Source organism: Nanorana parkeri, unplaced genomic scaffold (genome assembly GCF_000935625.1).
Source record: "Nanorana parkeri isolate BGI_ZX_2015 unplaced genomic scaffold, ASM93562v1 scaffold116, whole genome shotgun sequence".
In the NCBI taxonomy this organism is placed as follows: domain Eukaryota; kingdom Metazoa; phylum Chordata; class Amphibia; order Anura; family Dicroglossidae; genus Nanorana; species Nanorana parkeri.
The window spans coordinates 1,856,053-1,876,450 of NW_017306384.1; the positions used below are offsets into that span (position 1 = coordinate 1,856,053).

The following is a 20,398-nucleotide window of genomic DNA, read 5'->3' on the forward strand; positions in this document are numbered from 1 at the left end:
CAATAATTTTCCTAACATTTAGCACAGCAGAACAACCAGCCACAAATCCCGCTTGGTCAGAAGAGATGAGGGTTTGCAGCACGACGGCTAACCTATTAGCCATAATTTTAGTAAGCAATTTGGCATCAAAGTTTAGAAGAGATATTGGACGGTACGAACCAGGGAGGGTAGGGTCCTTCCCCTTTTTGGGTATCAATCTGATGTAGGCATCACTGAACGTGGGCGGATAAATCCTCTGATGTAGGATAAGATTAAATAGAGATGCCAGGGTGGGGGAAATGTGTTCACTCACAGATTTAAAAAATTCGGCTGATAGCCCATCCGGGCCGGGGGCTTTTGAACCCGGAGCTAGGTGAATGACCGATTCCACTTCTTGGAGAGTGATTTTAGCATTCAAGCGATCCAAGTCAGCAGCGGACAGAGTCCAGAAAAGTCGAGCCCGCAGCAACAGTTCCCGTGACCGCTGCGTACAGGGACGGGTAGTATGTGCGAAAGATGTCGCAAACTTTAGTAGGATCTGAGGAGAGTACTCCCCGGTCATCTGCAAGTTGAAGGATATGGGAGGGAGCGGTCTGTCCCCGGATTAGATATGCCAATAATTTACCATACTTATTGCTGAATTAAAAAAATTCCACTTCTTTATGGGAGCGAATTTGGAGATCATACTGGGAAATCCGGTGATCACACGTAATTTTAGCTTGGGTCCATAACGTTCTGTTGTGGGAGGTAGGATCCTGTTTGTATGTGAGATAGGCTGTTCTAGCCGTCGTGCATGCCTCCACATACCTCTGCCTGGTCATTTTCTTTTGGGAGGATGCATAGGCCAAAATTCTGCCTCTCGGGACAGCCTTTGCCGCCTCCCAAAAGAGAATAGGGCCCCCTTATGCATGACATTATCAGAAGCATAATCGCTCCACCATGAAGTCAGGTGTGCCTGGAACGTGTCATCTGTAGCCAGATAGGATGGAAAACATAACCGGTCTGGAGGATAGACCCAACCGATGAATGTCTACCATCACCGGAGCATGATCAGATACAGTGGAGCAAAAAAGTATTTAGTCAGCCACCAATTGTGCAAGTTCTCCCACTTAAAAAGATGAGAGAGGCCTGTAATTGGCATCATGGGTAGACCTCAACTATGAGAGACAAAATGAGAAAACAAATCCAGACAAATCAAATTGGCTGATTTGGAACGAATTTATTTGCAAATTATGGTGGAAAATAAGTATTTGGTCAATATCAAAAGGTCATCTCAATACTTTGTTATATATCATTTGTTGGCAATGACAGAGGTCAAACGTGTCCTGTACGTCTTCACAAGGTTGGCACACACTGTTGCTGGTATGTTGGCCCATTCCTCCATGCAGATCTCCTCTAGAGCAGTGATGTTTTGGGGCTGTCGCTGGGCAACACGGTCAGCAGATCATCATAAAAGGGTTTACCGGCATTGAGGCCGTAGATATTCCAGATGTCAAAAGTAAGCAACCCAAGTTTGATAGTGATGCGGGACCATCTACCCCCTGTCAGGTCATGCTGTTGTGTAAGGAGGGAGTAGGGCAAGTTTTTGTTAGTAAGGATCGCCGTACCTGCAGATCTGCCTACGGAGGGTGCTCCTACAGCCGTTCTCACCCATGACTGTTTGAGATGGGTGATGTCATCGCTGTGAAGATGGGTCTCTTGCAGCAAGGCGATGTCCACCTTCAGATTTTTAAGATGGCGTAAGATCTGCCTCCTCTTTTGGGGTGTCTTGGTTCCTTTGACGTTCCATGAGGCCACTTTTAAGGTGGTTCCCATAGCATTGGAGATAACAGCATTACAAAGCGGTCATAAGAGAGCATAATAGAAGAAAGTTGGGTCGGTGCCGGTGTCCCAGTGCTCTGGGAACGACCCTGGTCAATGAGTCCTACGATACCTGTGAGTGTAAAATGTGTCCAGTAGAGAGTGATGGCGATGAGCTGGATACGGAGAGATGTCTTCAACCACATGGCAGAACATAAACGTCCGCCCTGAACTTGGAGTCTGCAAAGTCTATGAACTAAACAAAGAAAACAAATCAGGCAATAACGCATACCTGTCAGTGACTTCCTTTTTTCCAGATGGTGGTGTATGGTGATCCGACCGAGGGGAGTACGATCCACCTCTAGGAGAGCCAAGGTGATAGTGAAACTGGTAACTTCCGGAGGCTGCGCCCCGTCACTTGCAAAGGAGTCTCTTAGCAAAAAAAAGAAATTAGAAACAAAAATGTAATATGAACAGATCATATGAACACAGAACAACAGGCGCCCATCATGGATCCTGAGCACAATATGGCCGCCTGCTCAGCCCGTCCGTATAAGACTGTGAAGTGGCATATGTCGCCCAGAACTTCAGGCCTTCTTTTTTCGTGGGGGGCTCTTAAGCGGAGAGTTGGAGTGTGCGGGGGAGGTCAGACAGATGTCTGTCCACGTATGCCCTGGCTTGCGCGCCGCTGATGTGAATCGGGTTTGATTTCCCTCCGCGTCTGCCAGGCGTAAGATTGCTGGATATGCGAGGACAAACTTAACCTGTTTGTGAACAAGGGTTTGACACACCTCGTGGAAGGAGCGGTAACTTGTGGCCCCCCGCAACCAGTTGGCGTTGCATCCTGTAGGTCTGCAGGATGTGATGTTTATCTGAATAATCTAGATAACGGGCGATGACCGGCCGGGGCCTATCCGACTCCTTGAGGGATCCCATTCTGTGGGCCCTTTCCACCTGGCAGTGAGACGTGACACCCATAGCTTTTAGGATAATGGATGAGCAGAAATGCTGTAATTCAGCAGGTTTGATCGATTCAGGGATCCCAATGATCCTGAGATTGTTTCTGCTGGACCTGTTCTCCAAGTCATCGACCTTGTCCAGTAGATACTGAATCGATTTCTGGTCCTCAGCCTGTGATCTGTTAGATCGGGCGGTATGATCTTCTAGGTCGCTTATTCGGCCTTCAAGGGCCTGCAGCCTGGATATGTGGGCTGTAGATATGTCGTTTGTGGATGTGGCCGGGACGGAGCTCCGTTACACACCGCTACAACCGGAAGTCCGTGGACCTTTTCTTAAGTTTTTTTTCTTTTCCCTACAGCATGTTAGTACTTGTGAGACAGACATAGAGCAGAAAGGGTTGAACATTGTATAACATTTGCTCAAAGAGCTTTTTATATTGTAAATATCCTCAGGTATAAGCTGCTGCAGGTTGCCTTTCACAGAGCAGAGACAATTATATCTGAGAAAGCTACTTCCCAAAAGCTATTGATTGCAAGCCTGTAGCTTTATTGATCATATTGATTATGTGGGAGTTGTGCGAAGGACAGTGAGACAGTGTGTATAGAATGGACAGCAATGCAGAGCAAGTTCCAGTGGATGCATGCCCGCTCTTTAATACTGTGCTTGTTCTTGACACATATCTCATAAAATGTTTTATTATCTCATATAATTCTAATTATCTCATATAATTATCTTAGTTATGTTGTCTGATCTTAAACACATCTATGTTCAGTTCAGACATAGATAATTATCCTTATTTGTCTGTAAGTTTGAACATTGTTTTCCCTTTATGTCATCAACTGGGTACTCAAAAGATCAAATAATTCCCCAAGTTATTTAATCATGCTGTGCTGTGGATAGTAAATATATCAATTTCTGTATAAGTGTAGGTAGTTTTAAGAGTTATTTGTAGCTTCTTTACATTTTAACCACTTCTCGTCCACAATACGTAAATGTACGGCGGCCCGCAGAAGTGGTTATACCAAGAACACAGCTAAAATGACCTATGTAGACTGGCACTTCTGGCCTCTTTCTAAAAATGTATGTTGCCTGGCTGTCATTTCATGCTGACTATCTTGCTTAAAAAAGGGTATGTTTTTTATTTTTATTTTATTTTTTGATGTTTGAAGTAGAGTGATTTGTAGCAACCTAATAGTGTATCACTAGTTTAAAATGTAGTAGTGACACATTTCTTCTTAGCGACAAATCACCAGTGATTATAGCAATTAAATCTCTAGCCACAAATTGTTGTTAATCACTGGCATTAGAAATTTGTATTACTGCTAGAAAATCGTCCATCTGACATGGCTGTTAAAGTCATGTCAGATATCCATTGGGGAAGCTCATGGCATAACTTAAATAGCACAAACATTTAAACATTTCTACTTACATTTCGGAAAACTCCAAACCTGAATTTTTCCTCTGGTATGAAATGATGAAGGGGGTGTGAGGGTTAATTTTTACCATAATTAACCCTGCTGTAATGTGCTGGAAGATCTCATATATCAGTTGTAAACTAGACTTGAAAACTATCTGTCCTAGCAGAGGGTTAAGGATTTAGCTTGGTTTCTGCATTTTGTATGGGGACATACTGATTTTGAAATTGTTAAGCATTGCATGCAGTCTGCCCAAAGGCCTTCTCCAAAGAAACATCTAAAGCACGTGTCAAACACAAGGCCTGCGGGACAAATCCGGCTCGCCAGGCCATTTCATGTGGCCTTCACACTTCTCCTGCAGCTGCGGACCCCCCTCATCTCTGCCCCCACCTTGTCTCAGCAGTCGGCAACAGAGAGGAGGACAGAACACTTTGGACAAACTGACTATGGATGTGCCCAAACTGGGCATTTCCACGAGTACTCGTGAAAATGCCCCTATACTATGTGCCGATAGCGGCGCTTTAAATTTTTAAACCAAAGCCCGCACTGTCAACAGGAGCTGGGCTTCACTGGAAGGCTGCTGAGGTCCTCAGCAAGGTCCCGGCAGCCTTCCTGTGAATCGAAATGCCTATTTACAGTGCCAGCAGCAAATCTCCTCCTTCCTGTTGATCCACGCCGCTAGCAGCTGCCGAGACTGACCGGGACCTGGTGAGACCGCACAGCCTTCCTAAGACCCTACACAGCCCAGCATAGAACCTAAGAGTCTGCACACCCCAGCATAGACCCCGCATAGTCACCTAAGAGTCCACGCACCCCACCATAGAACCTGAAAAGCCACCTGAGAGCCTGCACAACCCACAATAGAACGAGCTCAGCCACCTGAGAGCCCGCACAACCCACCATAAAACCTGCACAGTCACCTGAGAGCCCGCACAGCCCAACATAGAACCTGCACATCTACCTGAGAGTCTGCACAGCCCACCATAGAACCTGCACAGCCACCTGAGAGTCCGCATAGCCCCCCAGAGAGTCTACACAGCCACCTGACAATCCACACTATTGCACTAATTGCCATTATTTTTCCTAGACTTCTACTTTCAGAGCTAGTTATTACTAAGGCCCGGTTCACTCCTGGGAGTTTTGTAGCGCGGTCGAATGCTCTGCAAAACGCTCAAACACAGAAATCCCATTATTTCCTATGGGTATGGTTCACACCTGGGCGTATTACAGGCCGTATGAACGCGCTACAAAACGTCCTACGCCCAAAGAAGTACAGGAGCTTCTTTGGGGCGTTTTTGTTGCGCGTTTCCATTGGGATACAGCCAAGTAGCCCTCGGAAACGCGCGACAAACGCGCATATTCGATATGCCCAGGTGTGAACCCAGCCTAAAACCAGTAATAATAGAATGCAGAGGAATTATTTAATATGAAAAAGAGTAGATACATTTATATAGTCTTACTGACACAACCGGCCCTTTGAGGGCAACCATAATGCTAATGTGGCCCACGATGAAATTGGGTTTCACACCCTTAATCTAAAGGGTATTTGCTGTTTTTTTATGTCCCCATGATGAATATAAAACAAAAAAAGAAGCTCCAACTGCAATACTCCCCTTCTCTCCCCGCATTACCTCCTCTCCACCACAAGATAGCCTCAGGCTTCCAGGTTGATGGCACGCAGCATAGTTCAATCCAGAAAACTAGGAAATACTGTGAATGAAGGGTGTCATGGACCCGCCAACTGAGGGGGCATCACCCTGCACTTAAAAGTGTAATGTTATCATGTCAGCACCACACCACTGGAGAGCATCCAAAGAGGACCAATCAAATTAAGCAAAAATACAGCCTGGGATGGCTGAGAGCAAAGTGGCGGAAGGAGAAACCTAAATTTTTAAGTTGCTCGGGTGTTACTAAAACCATAGGTTTGGAACAACAGAATCCTGCTGGTTTCTGAAAAGTCATGTAAAAATGTGTGTAATATCATAAATGTGAATTTATTAAACAGTTAAATAGAGATAATGCAGTATAATTGTCATGGATTTTCATTGCCAGTCACCCCTAAATGACTCTCGGGTTTTCTTGACCTCTTTGATTACTACAGCTACTTGTGAAAACAATATGTTAAGCATTATTCTTCATTCAAACCCCCCAATGTGACCCACGCCATAAAGTTTACATCTGATTGGTTGGTACAGGCAACACACACAGTCATATGAAATATTTTATACTTGCGGTCCATAGTAACATAGTATATGTTTCCCTATTGCCATAGTCACATACAGTACAAAAGGTATCTTTGAAATGACATTATCATACATTTACTGTTCACATACGTAGTGTTTCCTTGTTATAGGAGCCATAATTCAAATTAAATAACAACTCCTGGTAACAAAGTATAATAAGTAAATAAGTGATAAGTAAATTGCTGAAAGTGACACTAAACTCAGAAGTTAAATCTTAAAAATGCATTCGGCTGTATATCCTCAAATCATCTCTAAATTATGCTAACATTGTCCTTCCTTCTGGAGGGTGGCTTCCTTTGTTCCCCAATGGTCCCCGTGTGTGTTGTAAAGTAGCCACCTCTACAAGCTCGCTCTTATGGTGGACAACAATATAGCGTTTAGTTAGCTAATTTGTATTGAGATTGTAGTCCATCATTGGGGCGAGCTTGGAGCGGTGGCTACTTTGCAACACACACAGTAACCATGGGGAACAAAAGTAGCCACCCTCCAGAAGGAAGAATATTGTCAACATGTATTCAGAGATAATTTGAGGATCTAGAGCTGAGGTTCAGTTTTGTTAATAGTTAAGGTACGGGAATGCATTTTTATGATTTAACTCCTGAGTTTAGTGTCACATTAAAATTTCAAATTATTACAGTCTTAAAGGATAGGAGAGGTAGGTGGCTCCATATAACAGCTTCCAATACAATTCAGGAAACATTACAACATAGCATAAAGGGAATTGTAGTAGGTTTGTACATATTTTTGTTTATTATTCAATATGATCAGACCTAAAGATTTGTATTTTTTTTTTTGCACATTATCATTTGCATTCTCCTATTTAGTCTGTAGGTGGAGCTTTAGGCTTCTTTTTACATGTTTTTCAGTTTCTCTTTACCGCTTGTATAAATCATATAATTTTTAGTGCTCATTAGCTGGAGCTACAATTTACAGAGCAGTGACTCCATATTATGGGACAGTTTGTTGTTTCAATGAGAGAGAGCTTGCCTACTGCTGATGCAACTTATAACCTCTAGGAGATTGCAAGCTTCATTACTGGGCACCCTGAGTCCCTTGCTTTGTGGTGAAACTAGTGACCTTGTATGCTGTGGTTCTTTCTATTGACCTGTTAAGTTGCCTGCCTCTTTTATATGCTAGTTGGGAAGTAATCAACACATTAAGGGGCAGGCCTCAGCAAGACCATTCAATGACTATCCATGAGATGTAACCATGCAGAGGTAGATTGTACCAGGATGGTACAAGATTCTGTGGAAATAGAGTAACCATGCATACGGCTCCTGGAGGTGCCTGTAGTCTAATCTGGAGGCCAGATTACAAGCTCCAAAGAGGCCACAGATTTGCATTATGTCCGAAAGTCACAGATTATCTTTTATCTGAGTTTATATAATCCAGCCAGATACTACAAACGTTTCACAGTGCTTCTGGGTGGGTCTGCAGCCTCTTATTACATTAATTTATCCTGTACAACCTCCTCCTTCTTTGTGTTAAAATATATAAGAAAGAAGAAATGTAGCTGCCTTGGAAATTTAGTAGGATGAAAACTGTATTTGTGAATCTGTTTAGGTTGTCACATTTCCTGGTATGTGTGGAGCTGTGCAAATAAGGAATCTATATTCAGAGATGAGAATCATGCATGTGAAAGAAAGGCTTTTTTTCATGTACACAGAGGCAGTAATGGATGGACAAGGCAGGAACTATCCAGCAGATAAATATAATAGAGGTTTGCACGCTGTTTACATGATAAAAAGGCAGATGAGAAGGACCAGCGACGTTGCTTTCTCCCTTTGCACAACTCCACGCCTGGCCCACTTGCCCCTAGTAGGAAAGATTGATGGCTCAGAGGGTGACCTTGGCTAGGAGCAGGAGCTGGTGATGTATGTACCAGGCTCTCTCTGCTAAATGGGCCCAGATTTGTAGTGCTAATATTCATGGGGACGCAGGCCCAAACTCACCGCGGCTATAAATCAGCAGCCACTTTAGGTGTCACTGCTGGTTTATGTTCAGTTACCGTTGGAAAATCACTCTAGGTTCAAACCTCTGGCATCATCTGGAAGAATTTGGTGTCATACCTTTATTTTTCACTCTATTATCAGCAGATGTCAAATTAACAGCTCTTAACACCTTCCCTCCCTAACAGATTACAAATAATTTGATGGTCCTTGGCAACTAATTAGTTAATTTTTTTAATAGAAATTTCCATGTCTTTAGTTTATTATAGAGCTACACTATTTGGAGAACACTGCAAAAAGACTGCATATTACAACCTCTGCAGATCTTTATGCCTCTAAAAGTTGGGTACATGTAAAACATTAATTCTTAATGTGGAACTATAAAACAAAAGATCTGTTACCATAATACATTACGAGATGTTCTGCTCTTTTGTAAGCTATATTGGCAGCCAGCCCAATGTAGTGGGAGGCATAGACAAACAATGTTTCAAGGAATCAGATCCTATGCTACATATAAGTTGCTCTTTTGTTGCAATGAAAGTTGTCAAGTGTTAGCCTGTAATATTTAGTAACGTCAATATTCCCTGTTTAAAAACTATATCTAGTTTTAGCAGCAGCCATATAAGAGTCTAGGGGCTTTAAAGGAGGCCTTCTGTTGGTATCCAGATGAACATAAACGTGGCACTGTGCAGTATTTTCTGAATGGCCTTCATAGTTGCAACAAATTTTTCAGGTGCTCCTTCTATTATTTGCGTGCTAATAACACAAGACCAGCAGCTTGCTTTCCAATGTGCCTCCCAGCTTGTTGGCACAGGACATGTGACCTCTGTTGTGACTTATGTCAAGTGATTAGAGGATGCCAAACCATTAAATCTAAATTCCAGGCAAGCAGCTGAATGCATAGTTGAAATACATGATTATTCTTGTGCCTGTCAAATGATTTGTAATTCTGTGCCACCAATTCTGTTTTCCAAGCACCCCTGACAAACAGCATAGCCAGCTCCACTGTCAAAATACCACAGCTTGCTTAGCCACTTGAGTCCCAGGTTCTGTTTTAAAACAGTGGAGAGATTACATTTCTGTGTAAAACAGCGCCCAGTCTAAACATATCCTGGTGGGAGTTATGCTGGATACGCCTTTTGTTATGAGCTGAATTGCCTTTTCTACCCTTGCAACAGCAAATTACTGTAATTGTTATTTATTGCTTGGTGGTAACAGCAACCAGTAGATCATTATTATGATGTTTATTTAAGAGATTTTGGGGAGGGGCTTCCCTAACCTGTGCCAGCCTCCCCAGGAAAAAAAATGTAAAAAGTGTAGTTTCTCTTTGTGTTCCTAAGCATTCTGGTATTCTTCATAAAATATCACTGATGTGATGTCCTTTAAGCTTTCTTAATTTTATTTGGGGTAATTATCTGTAGCTGCGTCGTTTACTTCAAAATTGCATTGGTAAAAGATTAAAGGAAAGCTCACTTTTTTTTCTAATATTTTCCCAATTTCTTCCTGATTGAAACCCAGAAAATAAAATGCATATGACCAAATCTGCTACCAATTTAAAGACACTATCTGTTCAGAAACAAATAAAAAGCATAACATGTAAGAGAAGACTATGAAAACAAAATGTTATTGTGTATGTAATTGTCACAAAAAATCCAATACAGAATGCTTTAGGACTTAAAATGGAAGTGTAGCATGGCAGAGGGTGGGCAGCTCTTAACATAATGTGCAAGTATGCATGTCATGGTTGCACTATGTGGCAGTCTTATATGTGACTTTACCCTCTTCCAGCAATGACAGCTCAGTGGTCCTTGTTGTTGCTTTTTGCCTGCACTAAAGCAAAGTTTCACTATAGGTTTCTAAATACACAAAGCACCTCAAGATTGAAGTAAGAATGCATTTGTTTTCTCTACAGTGCCTGCAGCTACATAGGTCATTGAGGGCTTGTTTGAAAGTTCATGTACTACTTGTTAAGAAATTGTAAATACTGAAATGTCCATAGCTACAGGTTCATTTTAGCTGGGAAGAGGGGTGGGTCTGGGGCTGAACACACCCCCAGTTTACTGACTGAATAGTGAAGCAGTTGCATCATCAACCGATGAGGTCATTCCTCTGATCACTTCATGTTCCAGGTCAGCAGAGCCTAATACTCACCCTCCCTGTTTCAATTTTAGTGAGGCAAATAAAAGAGCACATTCAGGTTTTTAAAATAGTTACATTTACAAAAAGGAATTAATGAGTTAGATTATAAATTTTGCAATAATTAGTGTTTGGTTGATAGTGCAAAATCTTAATCTGTATAAATAGCTGTGGCATGATAGAACAAGGATAGTCCATTTGGTGTAATTTCATATAATACATTTCCATACCTCAGTGCAGGTATTTGAGGTATATTTTTGTTCTTTAGGTCATATTCACAACAGGCCTCATTTACACATATTTTTACTGAAAACTTATCTAGGGGGGCACACACAAACTTATGGACCTGTGTACCCATGGAAAGTTTGAATGCCTGCATAGCACACTCCTTTGCATGTGCCCCAAACACTCTTCTACTTCCTCCTGGACTTTGTAATGGTCCCTTTCTCTAGAGTATTACAAGACCTCACCACTAAATCCATATTACTCATCACAAACAGTATATTTACATAGCATGTCTTTTGGCGTTCTCCAGCTTACCAGCAGTGCCGTCATATTACTTATAAAGTAACTACTGTAATCTTGTCACACTCTTAACTACCACCACCACTCCTTAAAGTGACACTAAACTCAGGAGTTAAACCATAAAAATGCATTTAAGTACCTCAACTATTAACAAAAATGTATCTTATTTGTGTATCACTCAGCTGTAAAAGCTCAAATCATCTCTGAAATGGTGCTGACACTGTCCTTCTTTCTGGAGGGTGGCTACTTTTGTTCCCTATGGACCCTGTTTGTGTTTTAAAGTAGCCAATCAACATGGCATTTTGTCTTAAGGGGTAAAGTTCTGCTTTAATCCAGCACATCTGGCACATCCCGGTGTTGGAAGTGAACTTTAACTGAAGCTGGTGACCTGTATCTGCGTGATTTTATGCATTGAGCTGCTGTCACATAATTGCATGATTAGATATTAGCATGATTAAGCAAGTGTACAGGTATGCCTAATAAATTGCACGTTGAGTGTATTTATCTGCCTGTGCCTGGATCTACTTGTCTTGATATGCAGTTTTTACTGAAGATAACCTCTGCATGTGCACAATTTCATTATGCTGTTAGCTTGAATTGCCCAAGTTTGTAACAGGTGTGCTTAAATAATACTTAGATGTTACAAGAACATGCAGTGCTCCTTTAATTGTCCCTTGGAGGAACATCAGCTCATGTATGCTGAAATCCTGCTATGTTTTGGAGATTTTGTTACACCCCAATGCCTCCTGTGCCCAAACACTCACTCTTTTGCAATTAAAGCTGCCATAACTATCCAAGGATTGTTGGCATGCAGGCACGACCTGGCCGCCCTTAGGCTTTTGCCAACTGCAACATGGACAGTCACAAATCAGGAAACCATTTATGTATAGGATATGCGTTAGCAGAGCTGAACACCAGTTTATCAGTGGGAAAAAATTAGTGATCAGACAAGGTTTGTAAACCTGTCTGACTGCTTTTCCCCTGTACATGTCTCAACTTGAGCTTACAGCGTCTGCCGCCTTCTGGCCTTTAGTCCGATAAAAGAATGGTTTCAGAGAACCTGCTGGAAGAAGGAATTTCTGATTGTTAGCCTTAGGCAATACCAAAGGTTTGAGACAGGCCTTACCTAAGGCACATTGATACATTTGTTAGATTTGATTTATCTATTAGATTTGTTTAAAATATTGCAGCAAATTAAGTAGAAATGTAGCCCATAGCAACCAGATTTTGTATTTCTCAGGTTAGAGAATACATGGTGAAAATAAGGCTGCTACGGATCTATAACAGCCTTTTTCTTTCAGTCCAAAAGTATATTTGTAATCTATACCTGGCTGTTTTCTGTAGTAAAGCAGTATGTGAATGTGAAGGCACATTTCAATGAAATCATCAGTTATTTTTGATGTTTCACTTTAAGCACAATTGTCATTGCTAGGTAGAGAAATATGAAGAGCAGTGTGCTCGGTTACAGGTTTGATACAATCAGGAAGTTTAATGTACCATTTCCAGAAACCATCACAGTGAACCATCTCTTGTTTACCAAAGGAACAAATGAGTTCTCATCTAGTGTGTGAACAGGCAGGTATATGTTCTTATGCACATGTACAGACAATAGTTAGCCTCTCCCTGTGTACTGTATTCACATCCAAAGGTCATAACCCAACATTTAAATCATATAGTCCCTAACAATGAACTTCTCTTATATGCACCCTTCTGATCTGTTAAAGTTACAGTTGAAAGCATTTTTCATATCCGTTTTGATAAGTGAAAAAAGTCAGGTTGATCCTGGCAGAAATCCTATCCTTTCTTGTGTCCTAAGCACCCTCCAGTGTTGTCTCAAACAGCATTATCAGGAAGTGTGTTAGGACTACAGAACATATGCTCAATATGCTCCAGAGGAGAGGGGAAAGTGTTCTGTAATGTTAACACACTTCCTGTGACAATGCTGCACCTTCATAGTGCAGTGCAGTGAGTGAGTTTCACCACCCTAAGACAGTAAAGGCATTACTGGTAGGATAACTAGGTGAAAACTAATGGTTAAAGCAGCAAGCTAGACACCCAAATTGAGTAGGTGGGTCTTAGCTGTGAGGCAAACAGCTAAATACACAGATGAAATACATAAATTGGAGCTGCTTTACTTACCAAAGGGGTTGTATTTATGTCCATACAGTCCAAATTTACACACGCTGCCGCACAGCCCTCATGTAATTTTGTATATTTATTTAGACATGATTTATTTTTGGGGTGCGAAATTTCTCCAAACCTGATGCTCCAAAATCTCCCTTATTAAATGTAATTGCACCTTAAAGGCTTTAACAAAATCTATAGATTTTGGGGAAGTTTGGTATATTAACTATTTTATTTTGTCCTGTAGGAAACCATGTTAAACAACACACTGCACTTCATTTTATCAGTTTGTGTGAATTGTATTTGGTAGAAATGGGAAACAGTGTTATTTTTAGTCTACCCATTTTTTAAACGAGTGCTGCAGTTGTACATCCTACTATATTATGATCATATCAGAACTGTTGTCGCACCACTCTTGTTCAATTAATTGTGTTTATTTATTCTTTAGGAATCTCTGGAGAGAAGGTGGAGATTGACCCAGTGACCAACCAGAAAACAAGCACAAAATTCTGGATCAAACAGAAACCAATCTCTATTGATTCAGATTTGCTTTGTGGGTGTGACCTTGCTGAAGAGAAAAGTCCAAGTAAGTGGTGGATACAAAATATTATAGAAATTATGGTTATTATCACTTTCTTTAGATGTAATAAAGTGTATATATAGCCAAAATATTTTTTCCTCTTCCATGCATTGAAGGACACAGTGAAGATCTGTAGATTCTGTCCATCGATTATGTTGCTGGCCTGGAGTAGTGTGTGTCAGTACAACCTATTGGTCAAGCTCTACAGAACTTCTCTGTGTCCTTCAATTAATTCAGAGAAAAGTATTTTATGGTGAGTACAAAAATCCTTTTTTTGTTTTGTTTTGGATACAGTAGGAAAGGGTCAGAATGACTCCCCACTAGGTAAATTCACCCTTCTGTTTGCATTGGGGACTGGAGACAGAGACTCCAAAGACAGAATGTAATTTTAGAGTAAGGTTTAGAGCTGTCACCAAAACAGGTGGCAGGGCAAATACTTCCATTCATAACTGTCTAAGAGAGGTGTTCGCCTCACTTTATAGAGATTTTCACTCACATCCTGCTGCATATCTGGGACAGGAAGTGAAGAAGAATCTCCCCAATGGGACCCAGAAAGCAAAAAATAAACGGTCAGGGGTTTTAACCTTTACCTACATTATACAAAAGTAAAAAAGTACATTTTTGGCTATATATACACACACAGAATTTATATTAAAGCTAAACGCCAATCTTCTGTTAAAAGCACGACATACAGGCATCAGGCAGTAAAATTGAATCTGTAAGAACCCAACTATTTTGATAAAATATTTGACTTGTGGTATATTTATTATTGCCATGTATCAAGGGTTCTCATTTTACAAATAGCAGCTTGCAACTCCAATGTTGGAGCTCTGGCACTCAATATGGCAAATAGAGTAACAAATTAAGTTCTTTGAAGTGCTTTGCAGTGGACAAGTACGGGATCTCCATCTTTAGAGCTGGGAGATGGTATTTTTAGTAAGAACCCAAAGTTCTTCAGCTTCTGGGTCCTCGGGCCAATAAAAACATTACACACAAAAATTACACCTCACTGGTTGGGTCATGGTGCACCATATTTTTATTTGTAGAGCAAAGTTGCCTTTTGATTTTCTGGGAATAATCAGAAGTTTTGCTCTTATGGGTTTGATTATTTTGCCATGTGCATACATATACAATTCATAGAGTAACAGTCTACCTAGAACATGCACTTGTGGATACAGTAAGGATAAAATGGACATATAAACCCACATGTTTGGCAGTTAATTAAGGGACATTTCTGACTGTCCTTTTCTTAGTTTATGTTTCAACTACCCGTGCTTGAATTATGTCTACTATAGGTCTGTAAGTCAATATCAGAACAAGTCCACATATCATTGCACCAGGAATGCTGTTTTCTGATTTTTTGGTATGCTAATTTACAGATCTGTATTGTTGTTTAGAGTGCCCTCCAATAAACTCTGTTCATCATAGAGAAGAATGGAGGCAGCAGACAGCTGTTGCTATCTTTCAAAGAACATGCAAAAAAAGTGGGTATGAAAATCTCAGAGTTTCACATCCACGTAAGAACAACTTAAAATAATTGAAAAAAGGGATAACACCTTGTAAAGGCTGCAACAGATGAATGATGGGAACACAGGTATATTAGACCCACCAGCATGGATTCCAAATTAAAATATCAGTTTTGAACTTACCGCAACTTTAAAACCGAGTATATAACAAATCTGTATGGGCTAAGAATGTTTTCTTTACAGCACAACTGCCAGTGTGACTTATACATTTAGCTGCATTGTCTTTCCCGATGTCATATTGTTCCTAATGTTCAAGGAGCTACTTTTTACCAGGGGAGTTCCTTTGTTAGGCTTTGGCCTGCTTCTTCTTACTGAGGAGGGATACAATACATACTCCCTGCTTGCTTCCTGACTGCCCTTTGCACAAGTTTTAAGTGAGATTTTTATCAGTCTGTGATATATGTCTTACTGCACAGCTTACATAAAAAAATGAATCCTGGGGTCCTCCTTGAATGAATTATGAGGGAGACAGAGAGGATGGGGAACAGATAAGAGTTCAGACTTGTGCAATATATCCTCTTTCCTGTGTTTTATCTCTGGTAACACAGGCTCAGACTATCTAGTGTAGGGAGATATTATAAATTGTACTTATGCAAGCAGGCAAAGCAGGGTCAATTGTATGGCTGTCAAGATGAAGATGTCAGCCCAAGAGATGGCTGCCTGGTTCTGCAAGCAGACTTTAAGAATCCTGCTTACCGCGTGGACCATCAGTTTCAGCTTGTCCCGCAAGGTCACTTGCCCTTATGAGTTAGCACGTTTGTTTATTATGTTTAAATTATCTGTAACCTTGAACGAATACTTTCTGTCTTACACATGTGTTTCGAAAGCTTGGAAACTCCAGGATTTCCATTTTCATTGTGAATCCACCCATCTTCTATAGACCCTTTTCACACCCTCATAAGCAAGAGAAAGAGACCGTATCACACTTAATTATATTGACGAATCTATACATTCAGATGTACCACAGTACCAGATTTGAATACAAAGTGACATTGCATGTTAAAGCTTCAATTGCAGTGGAAAAGTACAGGATCGCCATCTTCAGAGGTGGGAAATAGTATTTGTAGTAGTACATATACATGCACACAGAATAAGATGGAGATGTATAATCCTGTGTGAGCTATATATATTTATTATTGATATACATACATACAGTATACACACACGCATGCTACTGTCACAGCACAAATGTAATATCAGTAAGTACATATGCTATCATTTCCAGGGGGACAATATACAGAAGAGTCATTCAGTGGATATGGCAATAATGTGATTGTATCAGTCTGCCGACCCCAGAATTGCTGGTATTGAAACATTAGCCTTCTAAACTCACACTATTATGTGCCCCGCGAGTTTCACTCTCCCGAGTAAATCAATCAGCATCCTCTGCGATTCCTTCTGCGAATCTGACAGCCAGGGCTATCTGCCTTGGAAATAGAGTGGAATTGAAAGTGCTACATAATTACTTTATTTCCCAAAAATGATGGCCTAGCGTTAAAGGTTTTATCTAACAGCTTGGCTACTAAGACCTTTCAATTACGTCACCAACGTATCAAACCACGCAGGGCATAGCTGTTACCTAGAGGACCATATATATTCTATGGAAGTTTCAGACAAAGGTTTTAACTTGCACAGAATCCTTTTATACTGTCGCCCCAGCACAGACCAGGGGAGATGGGGGAAATCGAGCATTGTGGCATACTTTATTTTAAAGCAGGAGTGCCTCCAGTTGGATCTACAAAGGTAAGATAAGAAAAAAAAGCTATGGGCAAAGCCGACAATCCAGTTAAAATATTCCACGTGAGCAACTGATTAGATCTGTATTATTTTTTATTTTAAAATAATTATATTTCAGAAAAGCTTTGAACCCATGAATGCAGCAAATGAGTGATATAATTTGCTTTAATTTACCTTCCCATTTTATGACCAAAATAGATTAATAAAAGTGCAGGAGGTCGCAGCACACAAAGCTTTTATTTGAAATTAGAATGATAGCTTATAGTAACTGTTTTGAGCACATCATGCTCTTGTACAAGCCAAAATAACCATACATTTACCCCTCCCTATGTATTAAAGTGTATTTCAACTTTTGCAGTCAAATTTGAGAAAACCCCTCTATGTTTTTATGTGTTCCCATTCACACAGCATACCTAAAAATAATTTTTCAAAAAATATTTCTTACAATTAAATGTTTCTGTATAGCAGGACTTTTTAAGCTTCTCTCTCAATTTCCAAGTGACAGGAAACTCTGTCCGTTTCCATATAAAGGCTAGGGACAGACTCAGATTTCCCTCCATTAACATACAACACTTTTAGATCTTTAACCCTTTTTAGGACATGGTTCAGAACTAGTTTACAACTGATAATGAGATCTGCCAGCACAGTACAGACAGGGTTAATTATGTTAACATTAACCTTCCCAGCCTCCCTTCTATTCCAGAGAAAAAAATCAGTATAGAGAACAACTTTTATTGACGAATAGAGTATGTATTGTGCAAACAGCAATTAAAAAAAAGTTATACTATGTGAATGAGACAGTTCATATATTCAGATGTACCACAGTACCTGATTTTAACACCAAGTCCGATATATTAACTCATGCTTCATAGCAATGTCAAGATATTTTTAAACGCTGGAATCTGCTTTCTAGCTCCCTTGTCAACTCCTCCCATGCTCGCCTCCAGGACTTCTCTAGATTCTCTCCCATCCTCTGGAACTCTTTACCCCAACCTGTCCGTCTGTCACCCACCTTGACTGCCTTTAGGCATTCCCTGAAGGCTCATCTGTTCAGGGAAGCCTATCCCACCTCAACCTAACCGCTCAACCATCACGTTCTCAAACAATTCATCCCCACATAGCTCCCTCCTCATGTATCACTTCCCCCTCCCTTTTAGATTGTAAGACTTCATGGGCATGGCCCTCCTTGCCATCTTGTCTTGATTTGTATTGTGATTGTAATGTCTTCCTTATATTGTAAAGCGCTGCGCAAACTGTTGGCGCTATATAAATCCTGTATAATAATCATCATCTGTGGTTCTCTAGGTATTGCCTTCATATTTTGGGGGTTTTGATGAGATGTCTTAGTTCCAAAGTTGTTCTATCAAACCTCCAGCTCTGCCAGAGCGAACACTTTGGTTTAACACTGCAGGGGGAATATTTACGGTTTCTTCTGTGTGTTTTTAGCCTCCTTGCCAATGGTTCTGAGTGAGCCCCATGTGCTTTTCTAAACAGAGCTAGGATTACATTGGTCCCATTGCTGTTTTAAATTGGCACCCAATCTTACTGGGCGAGGCTGGTCCCAGTGGGGTGAGATGCTGAAACTACAGCCTGTCAATGATAGATGCAATTGCTGGGCTTGCAGTCTGTTTATAAGTTAGTCCTCAGTAAGGGATGTCTACAGCAGCACAGTGCTACACAATGCTTTGATTTTGAGTCTATAGGGAAATTGCTGTGATGTCATCTATGATGTTATCTGCACTTTCTGTGAGCTACAACGGCCCTTACCTAACCCACTCATCTTTATGTGACATTGGGGTTGATTTATTAGTAGAGCAAGCTCACTTTGCAATGTGAATTTTCAACTTGAAAAGTTAATTTTCAGTTAGCTCAGTAAATGAGGTGCAGCTAAATGAGAATTCACTTTGCAAAGAATACCCAATCATGTGCAAAGGAAAAAAAAATATTTTAGCTGGCACATGATTGGATGATTAAAGTAGCATCATTCACTAATCCAAGTAAAAATTCAGTTTTCAATGCGAACATGCTTCAGCCCTTTATTTAATCCTCCCCATTTTGTTTTTTTATGAGTGTTTAATGTTCATGCAGTAAAACAAATGTCATCCAAAGCATCCAGCATATTTGGACCTGAAAATTATTGGGAAAGAAAACTGAAGAATAGACCGAAAAACTACTACTAAAAACAACTAAAAATATATATATTTATTAAATACACATGACGCATTATATGACGTTTCTGTGTTGCAGGAGTTACCTGTTGACCAGGCAATACTATTATGGGGTTCTTGGAGATTTCTTTTAGCATCATACATTCCTAAGTTACTGGTTTATGAACCTTTATGTTTGTCCTGGAGTTTCAATAACCAATACTTTGGAAAAATATAACAACTGTCTTTGGTGCCAGTAAATGAACGAAGGATGACTTGCAGGTCAGTGCCTCAGAAAGTATTAAAGCCATTGGATAAATTGTTTAGCCAGGTAACTAGAATTTCAATTGCATTACTACCAGAACTATCCCTTTTAAAGAACATCCCTCAGCTCCTCTGAAGACTGCAAAGAAGGTGACACTGATGTTTTACGGATATGTTTAAAGTATATTTACACTTTTGCAGTCAAATTTGAGAATAATTCACCATATGTTTATGTGTTCCCATTCACACAGCATAATAAAAAATATTTTTTAAAATAGTTCTTACCTTTTTAGATGTTTCTTTGGGGAAGGACTCCAAGCTACTCCAAGCAGTTTAAAAGTGAAAGTAGAGGGGCAAACTGACCTTCTCATTAACATACAATGCTGTTATCCCTTTGTTAGGACAGGCAGTCCTAACAAAGGGATAACAGCAGGTATTTAAAATGGGAATTTCATGCAAAGGAATCCACTAATGTCTTGCAACCGAAGAAATATTGCATGGAGGAGTGCTAAAAAGGACACTTCCATCTTCTGAGACCTGAGAGGGTGTGCTTTATTGTTCACCATATTATCTATTGATAGATTTGTGGAATAAATTATTTAAAAGGCAAATGTTACTTGTGTTTTTAATTAGGTTTAAAGCCTTTATCTGTAGTCACTGTTTAAATGAAAATCTAATGATTGCCTGTTTAATATGTTAACACGGGTGAAATCTACTCGTTTTACGTGACTGCAGCACTGGCACTTCTTCACAGCGCTTTACGAAGCCCAGACGAAGCTTAGTCTCTAAAGCCCCTACCACAACCATATGCACACTCAGTTGGGTCAGTTTGAGTGGAGGTCAATTATTCTACCAGTGTGTTGGCAACTATCATGTTTTTGCCAATATAGTTTGCCTGTGTTTGGAATGGGCTAACATTATTTTTGAGACCATTCTCCTTGACAAGTGCAATATTTTTCATGGGCAGATACCCTTGCAGTTTGAGTTCTATCAGTTAAGCCTCTTTAAAATCT

At 40.4% G+C, this 20,398-nt stretch overlaps 1 protein-coding gene across 1 annotated transcript in view; it reads left to right on the forward strand.

Moving 5' to 3' along the window:
• The window catches only part of MAPKAP1 (mitogen-activated protein kinase associated protein 1), a 180,009-nt gene that overhangs the window by 145,238 nt on the left and 14,373 nt on the right, over positions 1–20,398 (forward strand). The window contains exon 10 of the mRNA XM_018553305.1: positions 13,580–13,717. Within this exon, the coding sequence (XP_018408807.1) occupies positions 13,580–13,717 (138 nt within the window). The remainder of the gene's footprint in view (positions 1–13,579; positions 13,718–20,398) is intronic.